The sequence below is a fragment of the Homarus americanus genome, unplaced genomic scaffold (assembly GCF_018991925.1).
Source record: "Homarus americanus isolate GMGI-L3 unplaced genomic scaffold, GMGI_Hamer_2.0 scaffold55, whole genome shotgun sequence".
Classification (NCBI taxonomy): domain Eukaryota; kingdom Metazoa; phylum Arthropoda; class Malacostraca; order Decapoda; family Nephropidae; genus Homarus; species Homarus americanus.
The window spans coordinates 379925-400561 of NW_024713894.1; the positions used below are offsets into that span (position 1 = coordinate 379925).

Consider the following 20637-nt stretch of genomic DNA (forward strand, 5'->3'; position numbering starts at 1 on the left):
CTATACAGGGTATTATTATTAGACATTTAATTAAGGTAATACTCTGTTGGTTTCTTTAATACTACGGTAACACCTCTAAACTTATTCAAAGTCATTTAATTCCGCCATTTAATCATTCAAAGTCATTTTAGTCCAATATTTAAATGTATTCAGGGAACTTTATTTACATCCGTTTTCTTAGTTGCAATAAAAGAAAACGATACTTTTGTACGGGAGGACTTAATTACTTTTTTTATTATGGTTGTAAGATATAGCAATTATTTGACTTTAGTGAACTTTATTATATTTTAACCTCTTGGCCACTGATAGGGAGGTCGGTCACGTTTCCGTTAGGTACTGACTGTGTTACGCTCTGTTGGTGTTGCGGGCATGTAGTGGCTCTGTTGTGCACTCTGGGCATGTACTAGCTCTCTTGTATTTACCACACACCGATGATCATGTTCTTCGGGACCCCTGATCATGTTCTTCGGGACCCCTGATCATGTTCTTCGGGACCCCTGATCATGTTCTTCGGGACCCCTGATCAGTGGCCAAGAGGATCCAAAAGTTGTGTATGCCGCCACCGCCTTGGCCCCCACCCCTCATGTAAACATAGAGACGACTCCCTCCAGGCCCGGCAGATACAGTTTACTGACTGGTCTTTAAACATGTAAACGGGACAGTGCCATGTAAACACCAAAAGACACGAGAAATACAGAATTTGGCACAACAAGACGGTACAGTACAATATTAAGTTCAAGTTGGGGAGGAGGGAGACAGGCATTTAGACTGACTTGACAACGCAGTTATCATTAGGTATTATACAAAATAAGTTAACAGTTATTGGCTAGTTCACACATACAGGAGTTTTTCAAGTTTAGTAAATTTATAAGAAGTTTACCAGAGATGTTCTGAAATATTTACAGAGAAAACGTGGGTAATACTCTGGAACGACCCCGAGTTAACCAGTAAATTAAGAAGAAAAAAATATAGGCTCGGGGTGGTCATTTTAATGGCCATTTTGAAAAAAAATGGTATAAAACTGTACATCGTTTGATTATTTGGTTGGCTATAATGAATAGGTAACATTCTAGAACAGGGTCCTGGGTAACCAGTTGCCTAATGAAAAATTCTTTAATATCTAGTAAGTAAACCAAATTGGTTGGAGGGATAGTATTTTTTTCATTTTTTTCGTAAATGAAGATGCTCCGTGCCTCCCCAAAACAATGCCATGTTTTTGCTTCAACTGTTTACATGAACAGGAATATTTCATAATCGTCAAACCTTTTATTTCACACTCGCTAAGAAGTTTTCTCTGAATATCATTGTACAATATGCACAATACATAATTTGGTTTTCTTGTTTTACAGGTATCGATGAATTCAGCACGCGAGAGCCACGAGGCTTTTGTGAGTGGCCACAGTGGGTCATCAGCCCCTGACCTTATTCTGGCTGTGACCCCGGCCTTCCCAGCTTCTGCACTTGCTGTATTAATTATACGAGGACGAGCGGGATGGTGAGTGAAACAAACTGTACAGTAATGGTCAAAACAACTGGATGGCAGTCAGTGAAATCCTTAAAAGGAAAACATGTAAAGAAGTTGAGTCTTAACTAGCAACATCATGAAGAACATTGTTGACATTCATTATAATATCATTGACTCATGATATTTTTATAAAGGAATTATTAATTTAACTTGCAATTTGCTCACCAGGACCATCTTAACCTAACTTAACCATCCATAATCATAATGTAAACAAACCATAATCTCACCTGATATAACTTGATGTATCCGTAACACACCTTATCCTTATCTAACTTAACCTAACTGATGTAATTCAACCTTAACCCATTGTATTTTAGGTTACAGTTTAATTAGTTGAATCATTTACCTTCATTTACTTTTCATTTCAGGTTGTGGTATTTTTTGGACAGTTTTTTAATTGTTGTTCCACTGACGCTGAGTTTCACGGTTTTGGCAAATTACACCCTGGAGCTGAGTACGCTGTTTACAATTCTTGTTGGAGTAGCCATAAGCCTCACCAAACCAGAGAAGATAACAGTTCATAATGATGCTAATAATAAAAAGGTTTGTATTGTATATTTGGATAATGATGTGCCCTCTTTTGGATCATGTGAAGATTAACACCCCCCCCTCCCTCCCACAGCTTATTTCACCTGATGATTAAGCACCCTAATGCTACACAATGGACCTCAAGAGACCTACATAGTAATTTGCGTTCCCTATGAAACCCCACAATCTATAAGACTGAATGAGTCAGTGAAGTAACTTACCTTGACTGTCATCTGGTTCAGATGTGCTGTTTTATCTCATATGGGGTCATACTGCATCAGTTTGGGAGGCCCAGGGAGAAGGCAAAAATTTTTTTGCAACTGTACCATGCTAACATCTGGTTCCCTTGACCCGATCTGTTTTTTTCGGTAACAAATCTCTTGAAATATCATATTGTCAACCCTGATCTTGCTATCAACTGCCTCTGTATAGATATTTGATTTCTACTAATAAGCTAACCCTTATTGTCTGAAGAAATATATGGAATACATTTGTAATTGTATAATGTACTGTACTATATTTAATTGTGAATTGTACAATGAAAGACAAAAGTCGTGTCGTGAAATTTGGTGAAAACGTATGCCGAAGGGTAAAACTTTTGGTGCGCTCTGCCTTGTGGTAGGGGGCTCTCATAATGTTTCACAAGTTATATTTAATCTTCGGACAAAACCGCGACACTATTTTTGTCTTTATTGTACATGTAGTTAATACAATTATCAGTTTTTTCTGTTTGGTGTGAAAATATTGTCTATGTTTCAGTAATATTGCTCATGAGAATGGGGGATTTTAAATTTTTTTTACTGTTTTTAATTTTTTCAGCACCTGGGGTGTGTGACATCATTAAGGTCTCTCTTAAGCCTGGCTACATGTATTGCCATTCTTGGTGTTGATTTTCACTCATTCCCACGCCGGTATGTATAGTGTGCATTCAGCATGACAGTGGAAGTATTTGCATATATACAATACTATACTATATCAATTTATTTATTCAGCCAACAATCTTAGGTTATGTTAGTGGTGGTTCATGGTGTGTCTTGTATTATTAAGCAAATACTGTACACACCTTCATGCAGTTATATAGTAATTTCCCAACAAATTTCATGATACTGTAAAGTACATGTACGTACACAGGTTTTTCATTATGAAAATGTTCCTTAGAGATGGATTTATTTGCATTATCAGCATATTATTATTCATGTCTATACTAATGTACAGTAAATAATATATTTGGGAGAACTAATACTGTACTGTGAGTTTATTTTTTATCATCATCATCAGTGTTTTAGGGCCATTACCCACATTCATCTGTTTAGATAAGTTATACTATTAAACTAAAGTGTCTAAATTGATTACCAATATATTTACAGTTGGCAGGTCAAGATTTTGTAACATAGCTACTTTTCCATCATAGGTTTGCCAAGACTGAGGAGTATGGGTACAGCCTCATGGATGTGGGCGCTGCAGGATTCGTCGTGATTAACGGCATTGTTGAAACCAAGAAGAGGCCGTACTACAGGTGAGTCTTAGGATCAATACTTCCTCAGTAAAAATCAAACAACTCAAACCAGTGTAATAACAACTGTCTTTGATATTCTCTAAACCTAATACAGCACATCCATTAATATAACATAAATATTTGGGAATAAATTTTCTTGGCAGCCAATGGTCCCAGCATTTTGTTTATTATAGCATTCTTAACTCGGTAATTACTAACTTAACAGGTACATCATGAGAGATGGAGTCATCCTGAGTGTGCTGGGTGTGTTAAGGCTGGTGCTGGTGAGGGCGGCAAATTACCAGCATCACGTGACAGAGTATGGTGTACATGCCAATTTTTTCTTCACTCTTGCGTTTATCAAGGTGAGTGTGTCATCTTCCCGAATATTTTATGTGTTGGCTAATACTGTATGTAAGGAGTCTGGTTAATTTTCTCGTGGAACAAAATATCTATTAATGATTAGTTTAAGTTATATCCTGGACTGTCCTTCTCTATTGTGTGTCTGTGTGTCAGTCTGTCTATCTGTATCTGTGTGTGTGTTTATGTATGTCTGTCCGTCTGTCTGTCTGTGTGTTTCCCTGATTCCTCATTCCCTGTTTGATTTTATGCTAAATGTACAGTATGTAGAATCTTCCCGTAAAGTCTCAGTTGTTAAAGGGTCAAGCAGAGTCAACACATTCTTTTTTTTTAAGTTTTTCAATTTCATATGCAGTGTTCTCCCCAATGAGGAAGATTACTCCTTGTATTTATCTTGCGTCTTTTTCTGTGTTCATACAGTTTACAGTACAGTAGTATGATGATGTTAAGTTTATGGTACTATTAGAATTACTTTATCTTTTATTAAATTCAGATGTTTTGTTAATTTGTGTGCTGAAAGGAGTCTGTTATTTAATTCATTTAGCTCAGACTGTATACAGCTCTTGATTAATGCAATAAATATTAAAACAAAAAGATATGAAACTAATTGTTATTTTCTTTTTTTATATTCATTATTTTATATATTTATTTTTTATAAGCACCTTTAGCTCAAACTTGATCAGGTAAACTGTAGTACTAAAAATAATTTACCTTGACTATCACCTATACTGTAGTCATTTTATATGTATTCATCACATCAAACCCTCTTCTCTAATGTTTTGAACCATTATTTCATTTTATTTACTTATTCCAGTTTACTTGCTCATGGTGGGTTTGTCATCTAAAATGTCTAGGAAGTGCCATGGTGGCTTTATTTCTCTGTTTATGTCACCATTTGTACCTCACTGTTGGTAATGGTGGCCCCTGGACACTGAGCGACATTCCCCGAGACACACTCCTTCTGGCCAACAGGGAGTGGCTGGTGTCTATGCCTGGTTATGTGGCTCTTTACTTCCTTGGTGCTTCTCTCGGAGCTTTTGTATTTAACAGGTAATTAATATTGTATTGCTGTATTTTTTATCATGAATATACCTGCATGGGGTGGGGGGGGAGGAAGGGTGCAAGGCAGATATGTTTATTGCAATCTGTATGTCTGTGGGTATGTGTGTTAATTAAATTTATGATGAAACTTGGTTTAAAATTTCTTATAGAGAAGATCTTGTGAGGGGTTGCCTTTCAGCATTAATTGACCAAGTGTGATTTTTAGACTGTCATGAAAGTCACTTTGGAACATAAAAAAATGCTTTTAGTGTATACTGTGTGAATATCACAGGCACAAATAATTCTTCTCTGACAGGAGCGGTAACACCAAATTAACTCGTCCGCTCATCGTCATCACACTACTGTGTGGTGGCTGTCTGGCTGGATTACACCATTATGTGGACTTACCATCTCGGAGGCTTGGCAACCCAACTTTTGCAGGGTTAGTTGTAAGTATTATGATAATGGTTATGTTTAGTCTGAAGGGAACTATAGAGGATGGACTCATGGTACAGGTAGTAGTAGTACTGTTGTTGTAGTAGTAGTAGTGAAGAGTCGTATCTGAAAAACTGGTCAGTATTTTTGAAGCTTTAAGCTTAGTATGGTATTGACTTATATAAATGTAGAGGAGTTGGTAGCTCTGATCATGCCATGGAAAGTTGGTCACTCATTGTGTTAAGATTCACCGAGGAGTTAAAGCAATCACCTGGAACTGTCTCATGGCACAGTTTGGTTACTTTCACTTTCAAAATCCCTTAAAGTGTTCTTGTCACATAGTGGCAAAGTACAAATGCTTACAATGATTATTTTTGGTTTTAGCTCTGCTCAAAAAAAAAAGAGAGAGAGAGAGAGAGAGAGAGAGGTTGTGTTGCAGCCAAGAAATTATAATTATTTTCAGCTTGTGAAAAGCAACAGCATGTTTGGAAACGAATTTGTTTTTTCTATGCCATCTTGTTATGCCAAAATAAAATTAAAACTATTGATTTTTCCTGTGAAAGAAAATTAACTCATTAATTACTAATAGTCACCTCATTTTTTTTTGGGGGCAAAATCCATGTGTAATTGTTAATTATGGGGATATTGTGCATTGCAGATTTTCTTCGTGCTCGTAGGGCTCACAAGTTTCTCATTAATTGAGGAGAGACTCGCAGAAGTGTTCCCAGGGTTGTCATCTGTGCCACACACTTTCCAAGCCATCAATCATCAACCTCTTCTCTTTTTCCTCTTGTCTAATGTATCTACAGGACTTATTAACAAAAGTATAAATACTCTAGAAGTGATGTACCCTTGGGATGTTAGTATTATTGCTGTGTATGCTACTTTATTAGTTAGTGTTATGTATTTTATATTTATTACTAATATTAGATAAAGTAGACTTATATATGTTGGCAGTAACCTTATGTACAGTCACTCAAAAAACTATCTTTACTGGGGTGAGGTCGATGCCTTTCAGAATGAACAGTGCGATGCCTGCTGTCTTGGTAGGGTTGTCAAAGTCCTTCGTCCATTGTGTCCTATTGTTTAACATAATTTTTTGAATGATTGTTTTCTCAGCAACTGTATGATATAAGAGACACCCCCAAATCAAGGGAGCATATTGTCACCATTTTGTTTGTCCATCTTGGTGTTCCAATCTATTTTTTGTAACCTGTTGAGGTCTTCAGCTGAATTTAACACACGTTGTTATCATAAAAGACGATGTAAGTTATACTAGATTTAGGACAGTATAAGATCACTGTCACAGACAAGGTTCTCTTTTCAGGGAGTCTCAAACTTCTTGTAAACAAATATTTCACATGTTGCCTATTTCAGTGCAGCAGAATTCTCACATAGTCTCCTCCAAACATATTAAGCTTTACTTACTTACTTCATCACAAAATAGGTGTACACACATATAGCAAGCTTCTTCACATCTAAAATAAGTCACATTTACATAAAAAACTGTTTTATATTGCCCAGGATTTGGTTAAAATAAGAAACAAGTTTACTAGAACATCTTTTATTTCTAGTTATTTTACAGCTGAGGGTATAGTACAAAGCATATGCCACAGATTTTCTATTTCTCCCTAATTACCCCAACAATAAAATTTATATAAAGCTACCAATCATTTACATAATTCACATGGTCAAGGAGTATGGTCCAGTCTGTGAGGTCTGGCAAAGCTTCTTGTATAATAAGTTATTCTCAGGAGTCATTTAGTGCCTTAGGGACCCTATTATTGCATTCGTACATGCAGTGAGACATTTAGTGAGGCCATTTAATATTTTTAAACTTGATAGATAAAAGGTTTATAAAATTATGAATATTTACACGTTTCGTCTCTCTGCCAATAGGTTCCCTAAAAATATGACAATTAATTAGGCAACATATTGAAACTAAAAGGAAATGTATACGAACTCGAAAAATAGATTTCCGTGACGGCTGAAACAGTGAATCGAAACCTTCACTGGTTGGCTAACGTCAGCTCGTCTAGTATAGTAACTTGAGCTTTTGTCATCGTGAGACAAACACATTGTGCATTTAATTATTTATTTTATTTTCCATAATGATCATTTGTGCTTTAGCTTCACCTATCGTACTCAATTACGGCCATTAATCTTTAATTTTGATTCCTGGTTCTGGATATTCTTTGCAGCGGGTGAGACTGCTTTATAATGTAAACAATTAAAGGGGAAAATTTGACCCGGTATAACACTGACCTAAAGGACTCGGGTTAAGTGATTAATTTATAAAGGAGAGCAAAAAATACAATAATTCAAACTAATAGGAACTATAAAAACACTGTTGTTTTTAAAAGAAAGAATTATGATGTTTAGCACCTTGGACAAGAGAGGAGAGAACAAACTTCAAAGATGTAACGTGAATCTTGGATCAACAAGAATTCCTCCCTACTCCAAATATTAACTCCCTTGTGAAAGCATCTTCACCTACATGATCGATCACACTATAGACAGACGAAGATGACCTGCCTTAGTAGGACGACTTTCAAAAATGTCCAGTTCATGACACTTATTTGGCAAGACTTGTATTTGTCTCCTAAAAGCTTGATATTGACAAATTTACTGAATGCAGTTTGATCTATCTTAAGCTCATTAATCTACTGTGTGGTAAATTGTTAATGCTCTGTGTCCCAGCACCCTCACTTTATCTTACTAATATTTTGGGGGGAGGCTACACATACAGTATATCAATTAAACTAGATCTGAAAATGAGTGATGACCATTCTTATGATACCTCTGAATATTATTAAAACCAGGACATTTCAATTTGATAGTGTGTGTACTTTGAGCTTCTGCAATGGAAATGGTTTCTGATTTACATTTAGTTTCAGTATACAGTAGTCTGTAATCTAAGTGTTGTACAGGTTTGTTTGTCTGTTTACTGAAATTTCCCTCGATATAAAAATAACAAATAAAATCAATTCAGAAATTAACCATTGTATAGATGGCTATGAGCTGTGCACAGCATAAAATGCTTTGCTACTTGCTAGTCTGTTTACCAGTGCACTTTATCTTTGTGCTCAATGAGACTGGCAATTACATCCAGCAAAAATACGTTGAGGAGAAACGTAAACAAGAGCCACGGTGCTCCTTCCTTTATAGCGAATCTCCATTTGTCATAATGCAGAAAAAATTAAGACGAAAACTGAAAGACGTGACGGTTAAAAAGACAGGTAGCATGTTAAACACTACGTATGTACATAAAGTGTTCCCTATGATACAGTATAAACAGAGGAGGAACTAAAGCTGGCATACCTTCATTTCTGACCAATTTACACCACAAACGCAATCCTTAAATGCCCGTTAATCTTAGTGTTTCTACTCCCGTCTCCAAATTGGGTATAAATACTGGTGACAGTTTTTCAGTGAGGTTTTAAATGTCACTGAAAAAAAATATATGTAAAATTCAGACCACTAACAGACCATGACACATAGATAAATGGATAAAAGTAATAATCCATTACTCTGTGTTTTTGTGCTTCCCATGTGACATTTTAAACCCATTGACAAATCCTCTCACCCGACTTCCCTGATATGTGCTCCATTTATGGCAATAAAATGAATGTTCAACATATGGGACTGACTCTTACACCTGCAAAATTGTGGTCAATGTATGTTTTACAGACAAAATACTCTTGTGCTTTAACTACTGCCAACAGTAAATAATAAAGACATAATGTACTGTTAGCAGCAAACGACCACACACTGCCAACCATAACAGACTGCCAAAGTAAATAAACATATACACATACTACTGCCAACAGTAATTAACAACACCCTTTGCATTCTTCTGTGATACTGAAGAGCTAAACAATAATACAAGTTTTATGAATCTTACAAAGATAATGTGAATTTATGATATGTAATTATAATTTCACAGAATTGGAAAATGAAAAATATATAAAGACAGTTTACAGAATTAATATCTTAAGATTCCTGGTGCTTTTCTGTTAAAACTGCAGCAAATGCTACCACACTGCTAATGATGAATTTAATCACAGCACTGAAGTATAAACACAATAGCCAGGACAATGAAACTGTACTTTGATAACAAAAGAACATACGGTAGGCATCAACTGTTATAATACATCCTGACCCGGACTCTCGGAGATTAGTACAGTAACTTTCCCTGTTATCGAGGCTGTATGTTACAGGCTCACTTCAGCTACAGAACAAAAATTACACCCAAAATGGCACTGATGTTGCAGTGAAATTCTACCATACTTAGATGGGTTCTTACACAGTGCAGTGCTGTACTGTGCCTGTACCTAAATGGGTTCTTTTCAAACTGTACCCATCTATAGGGAAGAACTAATGTGCAAATCTTTGAGAATCCAAATCTAAAGTACATTAGATGGCACAAGTGTTCCCAAGTTCATCTGGGAAATTTATATAAGAAAATATAACTAAATAAAAGGCAACGTTCAGAAGAGATTCAGTACAGTTGACCATAAAAATAAGGGAACAGGAAACGGCACATGTGACATACACACATTAAAAGGAAACATTGTTTTATACAAGTTAAGCACTGACCAATGACTTTCAAGAGATACCTTCCTATGTGCAGATGCATTAACATTACTGCAGATGTTTATCTGTTTGGAAAATCTCACCTGGTGATAAGTAACGCTGACTATAATAGGAATAATCTCATGTGAAGCTCATGATTATGGCATTTACAGTATAAGTTGTTAAGTGTCAGCTGGTGTGACTAGTGACATTACTTGCTGTGAGCAAAATATTAAAAAATTTGTAAATAAAAGAAAAACAAAGAGTATTACCTTATTCATACAGTTAAATGATAGCAAAAACTTCTTTTACACTTTTAATTACCTCGGCAATATAAAAAATTTTGTTGATCAGCATTGTGTGCATCAAGACTATCAGATATAAATAGGTTACTGCACCCTTTGTTAATTCCACATTTACTATGTAGATAAATAAACAATGACACATGCAACACATATAGCATTTGGGATCATTATTTACCAAAGAGACACAACTGTGATTAAGCAGGCACTCGGTAGTCAAGCCTTTACTGTTCATGGTGTACCTCAGAAACTCTTGCTGTAATCCTTAAAATATCCACAATAAATGAAGGTCTTACAAAAAGCATTTATTACCCACTTATATACTCTAAGGCCAATAATCACAAAGAACACTCGACTCCATCTATGGTGTTGAAAACATGACATGCTTTGTTAATGTTTGTGGGTGTTAATACCTCTTAATGCCACCAAAATTATCCATACATAGTTTTGGAAGATGCATTTACCAAAGATGCACTTACAAGCAAAATGTTCAACATTAAAATATTACCATGAACAGGACAGCATACCATTCAATTCTTATGTGACATGACCTGGCTAAAAAATTGCAACCTTACCAAGACTACCCAAGGTTGTCTGTCAGGTAAAGTTAGGCTTGGGTTGTCTGCTTAAAAAATATTAAAAGTTTGGATTTTGTGCTAGAAAAAAATCCCATTTAAGGTAAAATTTTAAATATTGGTCATCTTGCCACTTACAAACTTAAGCAAAGCAAGTTAACAAACACCTTAAAAATGTCTGGAATACTTAGCCAGACTGAGTGTGTCTCCTGAAATGGCATGAAGGATTTAAAAATTCCAACACATTTGATACAACATATCACAAGAACTTGTGGTGAAGCCCTTAACACCACAAGGAGATCATAAAATATTTGGTATTATGCACTTTTGTCACCCAAAATATCTGGCAATATATTACTGTACCTCTGAAACATATCTCATCATTAAAACTGTTCTTTCCATGTTATATAATCATCACAATAGCACATACTGGCATTCAATATTCCTTTATACCTGACAAATTACCGTAAGTCCTCAAATCTCTTGTGAATAACCTTCAACATTCAAAGGTGCAACTCAACCACACCATCTCATACATCTCGACGATAGTACAGTCAGCACAAATTCAGGAGACAGTGCTTGGTTACCAAGTTCGTCAGGCCGTGACACGGACGACCGGAAAAACATGCCATGACACTACACGCAGGACTTAACGTAATGTCATACATCTAAAAATTCTCAATCACAATTTTCTTGGGAAAGGAGAGGCCCAAAAACGAACCTAAGTAATTCTCAGTTACAATTTTCTTGGGAAAGAAAAGGTTCAGAATGAACCTCGAACCACACTCTAATGGAAAAGCACGTTGTTCCAATACAGTATATGAAACAACTACACGTACACACCGTGGCTCCGGACTGTCACAGGCATGGGACGTACTATGGAAAAAATCAAGTATAAAGTGGGAACTAAATTTGTGCTGCATGACAGTTTACAATAATACAGTAAATGACTGTATCCTTTTATCACTCATAGTAATATGGCTATAGCATCACAAAATAATATAACTTGGAATTTCCAAAAGATAATTCTAATTGAGATCTATATAAAATATTTTCACTATAATTAAGTATTAAAGAATTCTTAACATGTTTCTTATTATAATAGCTGAAAATTGGTTATTCCTACATCATGACATTAATAATAAAGATACAACTAAATACTGAACTTTAAATTAGCGAGTCAAGCACAGGTAGCATTCCATGCCCGGCATGTATACTGTAGAGCATAAGTTTATCTTTAATGCTCAATCTAAAAGAAATTAAATCTTTGATATACTGTATTATCTTAGGATAAAATTTATATGTGAATATCAAATTAAAAAAGTTCCCCATTAGTTTTAACAAATACCCCCACATACCTACTCTACAAGCACAATGTAAATGCTACAAAACGTAGCATACGAAGCTTCTCCGTAAAGAAGTAAGAAAAAGTATCCGAATTTTTTAAAATTTCAAAATGACTTCGTAGTGCAGCTAGATTAAGACTTCTCAACAAACATTGGAAGAAGTGACAGGCCGTATATACCCAGTAAACTTACTACCAAAACCTCTCAATACAGTACAGTACTTTCTTAGTAGCAAAAGTTAAAAAGATTTTCTAGCATCCTTAAACAATGACACTGTCGCTATAGATGATTGAAAAGAATGTGTTTCTCTTAAGTTATGTTGAACAAATTAAAAGGTGGTGACAAATACCCCCTTTATTTTAATGTCAAAATACCAGAAACTAGTGCAACACCAAAACCTGATTCACATACAGTGGGTATTGTATTGTGATGCTGTGTTCAGCTTTCCTTTATACTAATGACATGTTTTGCACAAGGTGGCCAGTGTTAGAAAATTACCTGCAACAGAACCACTAAAACATTTACTGTACTGTATGTCTAAAAGCAGATGACCTAACTCTTAGACTGACCAACCAAAACATTAACATCCAGGGATAGTTTAGGTTAGTTGTGTCACCTGAAGAATAAAAGTTTCACAGTCCTAAGCAGAGTAATCAATTCACATGAAGATTAGGCCCCCAACCTATTTCACTTTATGATTAAACACCCCTAATGCTAAATGGGGAAGGGGGTAGTACAGTATTAAGGTGTTTAATCATAAGGTGAAATAAGCTGGGTTGCCTAAATTTTCATAAGATCTCAATAATCTAATATAACTGACCATTTTGTAAATGTTGTGTTCAGGAACGAACCCTTAAGACCTGATGTTTGTGTACATTCATTTTCAATGAGCTGACGGAAAATTGTTGGGATTCTTCACATTCAACATCAAAGGTTTGCTCATACATCCATTTACCCGGCTGATTGTTTTATAGTGTATAATTAAAACAAAACGTAAAATTTTAAACAAGGGCTCTGTTCCTTTCAAGTATTTTGGTGTTTAACTTTTCAAACAAAAATTCAGAACTAGAGATAAGCTACCAAGGATCTCTGCACCTAGTATTGTTGGTAAATTATTACAAACAAACACAATAGTATATAAATGATCTTCATACCTCCCATGGTACAACAATGACCTCATCATAATTTCTGTTTCTCACTTAACCTGTCTATTGTCAAAAAAAGGCATTTGTTACTATGAATCTACAGACAGGTAAATTACACTGTGTATCAGCCAGTCAGGGCCACAGTGTATATGCCATACAGTACATCATTAGCAAAAGGTATCAAAGGCAGCCAATTACTGTGTTGTGAAAAAAAAATACTTTAAGCTTAGTTTATTATTAGGTAAATTGATTATCTCTAAAATATAGAATTTAAAGGAACAAATCTTTCAAAAACCAAGATTTCTCAAGTTAGCTTTTAAGTGAACTATAGTAATATGAATACACATTGATACAAAATGAAATAATTATAACACCTTTCTTTTAATATATAATACTATTTCCAAATATTTTGTTTTCCTTTATTTGTTCATGAGTCAGCTGTTATATATTTACTCTAAGGTTTTTTTTAAATAACTACAACTTCTCTCTTTTAGTGGTAACAAAAGCCTTTAAGAAATACAGTATTATAATTCTGAGATCTAATTTGTGAATGATTACTTGTAGAATATTAATGTTTTTCATATTTGTTCATTGAGTATGTATAGTTTGTTTGTCATTTTGTGTTTTTTTCTTTGTTTTGGATGTGTTGTCGTTATAATGTTATTACCCCACTTCAACAACGAAAGTATTTTAAGTGCATAACAGTGATAGTAATGCACTAGTTCAACAACAATAAAAATTATGACAGATGTGTTGTGGGTGAATTTATGCTTTACATGCGGCAGTAATTTGTGTTCAGACAAGACTCTTTCGTCCCTGCCAAAATTTTCTAAGTGAAATAAATGCCATAACTTCATCAATTAAGACTGAAAAGCACTGATTAATTATATCATCTAAGCTCTGGTAGTCTTGATATGAAACTGCATATCAAAGTTCATATTAATCTACAAAACTTAATTTATACATATTCAGCACTGTAGATGTAAAGATATCATTAAAGTGTTTGGAAGGGCTTTATCAATAAGACTATATCACCCCAGAGCAGACAACAGTTATTAGGAAAATTTAGTGTAAAAAGAAAACCTGTAAATATTAAATAGTACCCTGTATAACCTTTAATTATGCTCTATATCATGGATCTACAGATGGACTGTATCGCCTAACCAGTTGTCTATGCTTAGGAAGGAAATTTTTCTTGTAACTTTTGTCCCGTATCTATGGCAGTAATCCATAAGCAATGACATGGCATAAAAGTCAAATGAAAAACTTATCGAAAGCATTTATCATTCTAACCTAACTAAGGTAGAATAGATAGCTTAGATTTACTTAAATGAAAATACCAAATGATTACCATATAACTCTTACATACACAATCGTCACTACATCATTGGGTTTCATGTCACTTAAGATTTGTTTCATTTTGCTGATACTTGTGTTTCTTATCTGTCTGTCTGTCTGTATGTAGATGAGGAGAGGGTTTACGTATTTTCTAACTGAGGACCTATTAATACACTTCATTGTTTTGATGTGTCCGTGTTGTGGTTCCTACGTGCACTAAACTTCATTTAATAGAAACTGATACCATATTGAAAAAAAAGGTATATATATCATCAAAAGACCTGAACAAAAATTCCTTGAAGAAATAAAGTAATGGTGAGAAAAAATTTTTATCAAAAGATCCTAAGAAAAACTTTATTCGATTCCCTGGGTAAAAATATAATGGAGAAGAAAAAATATATATAATTAACAGAAGATCCTATGAAAAACTGTATTAACCATATACAAATAAACTATGGAAAGAAGAAACTAAAAAAAAAAACACTGCACTTGACTCCCTGAAACACTGGTTGTGTGACTGTGGTACTGTACTTTATAGCATTTTAGATACAACTAATCATATTGTGTATCTTATTGACAACACACACACACACACACACACACATCAAACACACACATACATGCACACAAGCACACACACACACACATTCATCAAAACTCGACCTACAGGTATATTCACAGGATTCTTTTACTGTCACCACCTTAGATAAACACTTAGCTATAATGACTCCAAATCCTAAATGACTCGTAAACAATCAAGACGCTCCCTATAAAACACTACAGTATATACGAAAAAAAAAATAGTTTAGTATAATTACCGTCACTGCGTCTGACCCTGATCAACCCAACACAACCAATCACCTTAAAGCAACTTCGGCGGTTCTCTACACCCCAGCTACGCTAACATGGCACTTGTATACCTCAGTAACGGCTATAGGCACAGTCACTCCAGCAATGCGTATTTGTTGGTAGTCAGATCTTATACAGGTTATGCTCCTTTATTTATAAGACTTTCCCATGAACTTTTATCAATATCTACAAATTAATATAATAATAATATTATTATTTATCCATAACTATTACTTTCTCTCGGGCATAAACTCCAATAAATGCCGTTAGTTTATTGTTACAAAACGTAAAAATAATGAGATTTGCAAAGCTCCTGGTTAGGTGCTGTTAAGCATGACAAGTTTAGGCTTAGGCTGGTTGTCACTCCATCAATGTTTTTTTTTTACATAATTCTGGGATGAAACTAAAAGAAGTAGCTATGCAATACTAACAACATAATGTAGTAAAAAGCACATTTATAAACAAGTAACACACTGTAAAGTGTCATTGGCTACTTCCCACCTGTAAACAACAACAGTAAAGACTTTGTGTCAGTTTACGAGGCTCCTGGAGATACTGTACGGCGATCTTCCACTCAAGTTTAAGGGGACTGAATATATATACAGTATATAAAAAAAATCTTTGAATTACTCGAGATTCTGGATTTGTTTGATCATATTAAACAAGAGACATTTGTAAATATCAAGCAGCACATTAAGACATTCTGGTAACTTTCATCTCAGAATTGAATGTGGATTTCATTGAAGGACATTTTGTCTCCAGAATGGAACTTAACAGTCTATTGGAGTGGGCACCATAAAATAAGTGGTTTACAGTTAATATTTAAATTAAGAAGAAAAATGTTTGATTTTCTTGGTTGAAATAAGGAACTTTGTGATAATTCATGTGTTTATCATACTGTCACATAATGAATACATTATGCTACGTCAAGTAAAAGCAGAGCGAGACAGCAAACCAACCTTAGGCTTAATGATCAAACTCTGGTTTTTTAGTAGTGATGAAACTGTTGACTGATTCCCTTTGCTTCCCCTTGACATAACTCGACGCATTAAAGCTTACATCTTGTCTAATAATATCAATTCTAGGATTTTTTTTTTCATGAGAGACTTTGTTGATCATGTCAATAAGCAAACAAAGCCGGGGTAGAAACAGTCTGACGTGCCGGAATCTATACGTAAATCCTAAGTTAATGAGTATCATACTCTGAAACAAATATAACATAATTTATGACTTTGAAAAAGACTAGGAAATACAAGTATAGTATGAAGTCACTGGATGCTAGACTTCACCAGCAAAGAATTTCCCGAAGTCAGTTTATAATAAAAAGCTTTATATTATGACCTATGACAGAAATAACATCATTTCAGTGTCCAGCAAGAAACTAGTCTAAAACTCACACATTCAGCAACACTCACAGGAAGGGATGGCAGAAAAAGCACGGAACAATTCAACTTGTTGACCTAGCTAAGCTACGGGGCCATCACGCTTGCTGGTAACCCAAGCCTTGCTGTTTAATGGCCATCTCAATGGCTTGGTCTACAAAGTATTTATCGTTGTTGTTCTCGTTTTCTGCTTTGTGTGGAGTGTCCGCTTGCCTTCTGTCGGCCTCGTCTCTGCTCTCTTCGCTCTCCACTGCCGTAGTGTCGCTGTGGTCCCCCACGGAGTTCTTGTTGTTGTCTATAGTAGATTCTTCATTTCCACAGCTCGTATCTTTTCCAGGTATGGCTGCATCACAGGCGTGCTTGTCTAAATCACAGTCGGGCTCTTGTGGCCGATGGGGCGGAATCGGGTGAGGTGAGGAGGGCTGGGTACTAGGGGGGGCCAGTTGCACATTGGGTATAATGGGCATGGCAGGCATAGTGGGCATGGCCGACATGGCAGGTACACGAGGTAATGGTCTGCTTATCATATGCGTCATATGTAAATGAGTGTCATGAGGCAAGTCATCTGGGCCCGGGTCCTCTCCTAGATCACTGTCATCATCAGACGAGTCGTAGTCTGTAGTGGTGCCACTTTCTAGTGGGTCGTAATGATAGGGTGGCATAAAGAGTCCCTTGTGGTGCATGGCTGCTGTTAGGGCTTCATTTTCTAGTGCTCGCTGTTGGGCCTCTTCTGCCTCTCGTTCTTCATCGTCACTTAAGCTTAAGACTAAAAGGGGGTGAATCCCTTGGCTTCTTTCCGTTACTGGTGAGAATCCCATGTTCTCTAACATTCTGTTCACTGTGTTGTCAAAGATGCTACGACACAACTGTCTCGTGTGCCACCTCAATATGCCAGCATCCGGATCTGGTTGCACCTGCTGGCCATCCTTTAAGCAATCGCCTGGCCGTAAACTGGCATCGGGCGGAGGTGGGGCGGCCATCATGCCATACGTCGTGGGATACGGTGCTGGCATGATGGGGGGCATGAGATCGGGTCGTGGCCGTGCTCTTGGGTCCATAAATGCTGCTCTGTCTAAGCTGCCTACGGGTAATCCCTCCCTGGGATCTAAAACACCATCTTCTTGACTTCCTTCACTGTTCACGTCACTAGATTGAGAGTCTTGACTGTCATCTTGAATATCTGTCGAACATTCACCTAAATTCTGCGTCATATTACTTAAAGTATGTTCATAGTTCTTAATCTCCCAGGCATACCTAGCTTTCTTAAATGGTCGCGGTGGAGGACCAATCCCCGACTTACTTCTAAACCCCAGTTTCCTGACGGGCCCTCCCGGCTCCTTGGGTCCGTCAGGTTCTGGTTGATTCGAGTTATGGACGGGCAAGGCATCATGTGGCTGTGTCTCCTCCTGCAATGCTGCGTCCTCCAACATGCCGGTCTCCTGTGGTAGAGCCACCTGATCGTGTCGTAGCTCTGTGTGTTGTTGATGAACCGCCTCCACCTCCCCTTCTCCAGTACCTGGCCCTTCTGACTCATTTTCATGGGCCTTCTTCTCATTCATTGTCCACAGGAGGAATTGTAACACCTGAAAGAGAAATAACAGTTATAAATAATAACTAACACATCAAGGTCTTTCATCATGAACCACCACCCAACTGACCAGTTCAAATGATGGTTTAGGTAAATGATATTGTTCCTTGGACATTAAATACCTGTATACAGTATATCTTTAGTTATCTGAGAGTATAAAAAATAGTAACCTCGCCAAAGTTGACATCTAAACACATTTATACAAGTATTCATGTCTACTTAATTATTATGTGAAGACCCCACACCTGAGACACTGTTACAAGGTACTGTGTCTATGTACAGTTTAAACCTTCAACATGCATCACACAATAATAACATCTTTAATAAGTTTCAGTGTTATTCATCTGTTTAAGAGTAGAAGTTCTTGTTTTCTTTCATAGTTTCTTTGTTATGCATCAAAAAAATGTAACCTGGGTGCTTGATAAGTACTGTAATTTTTATATAAAATTTCCAATATTTTGTTTTTGGAGGAAGAGGTGAGGCAATAAATAGCTGTGCAGATATTATGAAATGAATCTATACAAGTCCTCTAATACCTAGTAGCCCAGGATGATCAACTTGGCTGCTCACACATTCAACAGAATTGTTCAGCCATAATTTATTTTTGTTCAAAACCATAAAATTATGAACAGTATGACGCTTAACTTTTGAAAAAATAATTATAATATAATCTTGTTTAAAACAGTAGATGGTTTCTGGTCTTATTTTAAGATTGAGAAATAATTCAGTTGTAAGGACAGATGTGTTGTACAAAACCTAGTACACATCATATTGCTAAAGACCGTCCAAGAGAGACAAAGATACCCTACCCTGACATGTCTTACTCTAACCTAACAATAACATACCCTACCCTAAACTAACATATTCTCACCTAACCTAACATACTTTGCCTTAACCTCTAACATAGTCTAACCTAACACAACCTCAAGTTATATAATTTACTGTAATTTTATCGAACCGGGCATAGACTAACCTGAACAGTTTCGCAAAATTTACGCAAAATATTTACAATCATCCACGAGCTCACACTAAAAGCTAGGCTGCCACACCATGTTAACAGAAAAATTAACCATTACATACACAGGGGATTAAAGTACCAAAATGTACACACAGTTAGCATACACAGTTACTTTAGTTTAAAAAAAATTCGTTTAATGATAAATTGGGTCGTGATGACTGACTGATATTTGTGTCTTGTTATTAATTCATTCAGGTTTGATGATTGCCTGGGACCTATCTTGAGTCAGTAAGGATGATTGACTATCCTGTGTCACAAGTCAGTCATTAAGTCAATTAGGATGAGTGATTGAGCCATGTCTTAAGCCAATCATTCAGTCAGGTAGGATGATAATTGACCGCTCTCTAATCTTTGAGTCATTCATTTAAGTTAAGCCAGATCAACTGACTTCTTCTCTTTGAGTCAATCATTACATCAACCAAGACAATTGACTGGGCTCTGTCTTGAGTCAGTCATTAAGTCATGCCAGATCAGCTAACCCATGTCTCGAGTCAATCATTAAGTCAGCGAGATTGATTGATTGACCTCTGTCTCGAGTCAATCATTAAGTCGGCCAGGATGATTGACTGACCAGACGCCATACAAGAGCATCACATTCACAAACTCTCCAATATAAATTTTTATTTCCCGGGATTTTATTAACTTTATTACTTACCCCGCCTGTGCCTGAGTCTTCCCTGTATATTGAAGTATTTTTATAATTTAAGATACGTTTGCTATAAGGTCTTGTTACAGCAAAATAGACATAAATTGAGAGTTCAACGCTCGCTTCGTGTATTAAACAGCTGATTCAATGTAAATACAAATCTGGTAGATAATAAAAAATAAAATGACATATTCTTATTATTTGTCTTTTTACTTACTATTATTGTTATTTATAAGCAGTCAATTTACGTTCTCGAAATAGTAATGAGGGAATATTGTTATTAATAAAAATAAAAATAGTAAATATATATTAAATGCCATTACAACGGCCACGTTTTCTGTGAGTAAAATGACGCAAAGAAAAGGAAGGAGCTTCTTTTTCCTCTCTTCTTGGGGGACTATTACTCCCCTTTATCTATCTATTACAGGTAAATAACACCCAATATCTTATAACATTATCTGCTATATATCGTAGAAACTATAAGTGATA

General features: G+C 35.9%; 2 protein-coding genes across 2 annotated transcripts; one reads left to right on the plus strand and one right to left on the minus strand.

The window, feature by feature from the left end:
• The first annotated feature begins 433 nt into the window (after window positions 1-433).
• On the plus strand, window positions 434-7050 carry LOC121875035 (GPI-anchored wall transfer protein 1-like). The gene is made up of 9 exons (XM_042379387.1): window positions 434-716; window positions 1350-1495; window positions 1894-2068; window positions 2873-2964; window positions 3465-3569; window positions 3775-3913; window positions 4723-4958; window positions 5266-5398; window positions 6043-7050. The coding sequence occupies exons 2-9, from the start codon at window positions 1356-1358 to the stop codon at window positions 6316-6318; spliced, it is 1296 nt and encodes a 431-aa protein (XP_042235321.1). The 5' UTR covers window positions 434-716; window positions 1350-1355; the 3' UTR covers window positions 6319-7050.
• LOC121875025 lies at window positions 6933-20287 on the minus strand. Its single transcript, XM_042379382.1, has 2 exons — window positions 20158-20287; window positions 6933-18479 (listed from the first exon to the last, which is right to left on the minus strand). The coding sequence occupies exon 2, from the start codon at window positions 18453-18455 to the stop codon at window positions 16995-16997; it is 1461 nt and encodes a 486-aa protein (XP_042235316.1). The 5' UTR covers window positions 18456-18479; window positions 20158-20287; the 3' UTR covers window positions 6933-16994.
• Between the last annotated feature and the right edge of the window lie 350 nt (window positions 20288-20637).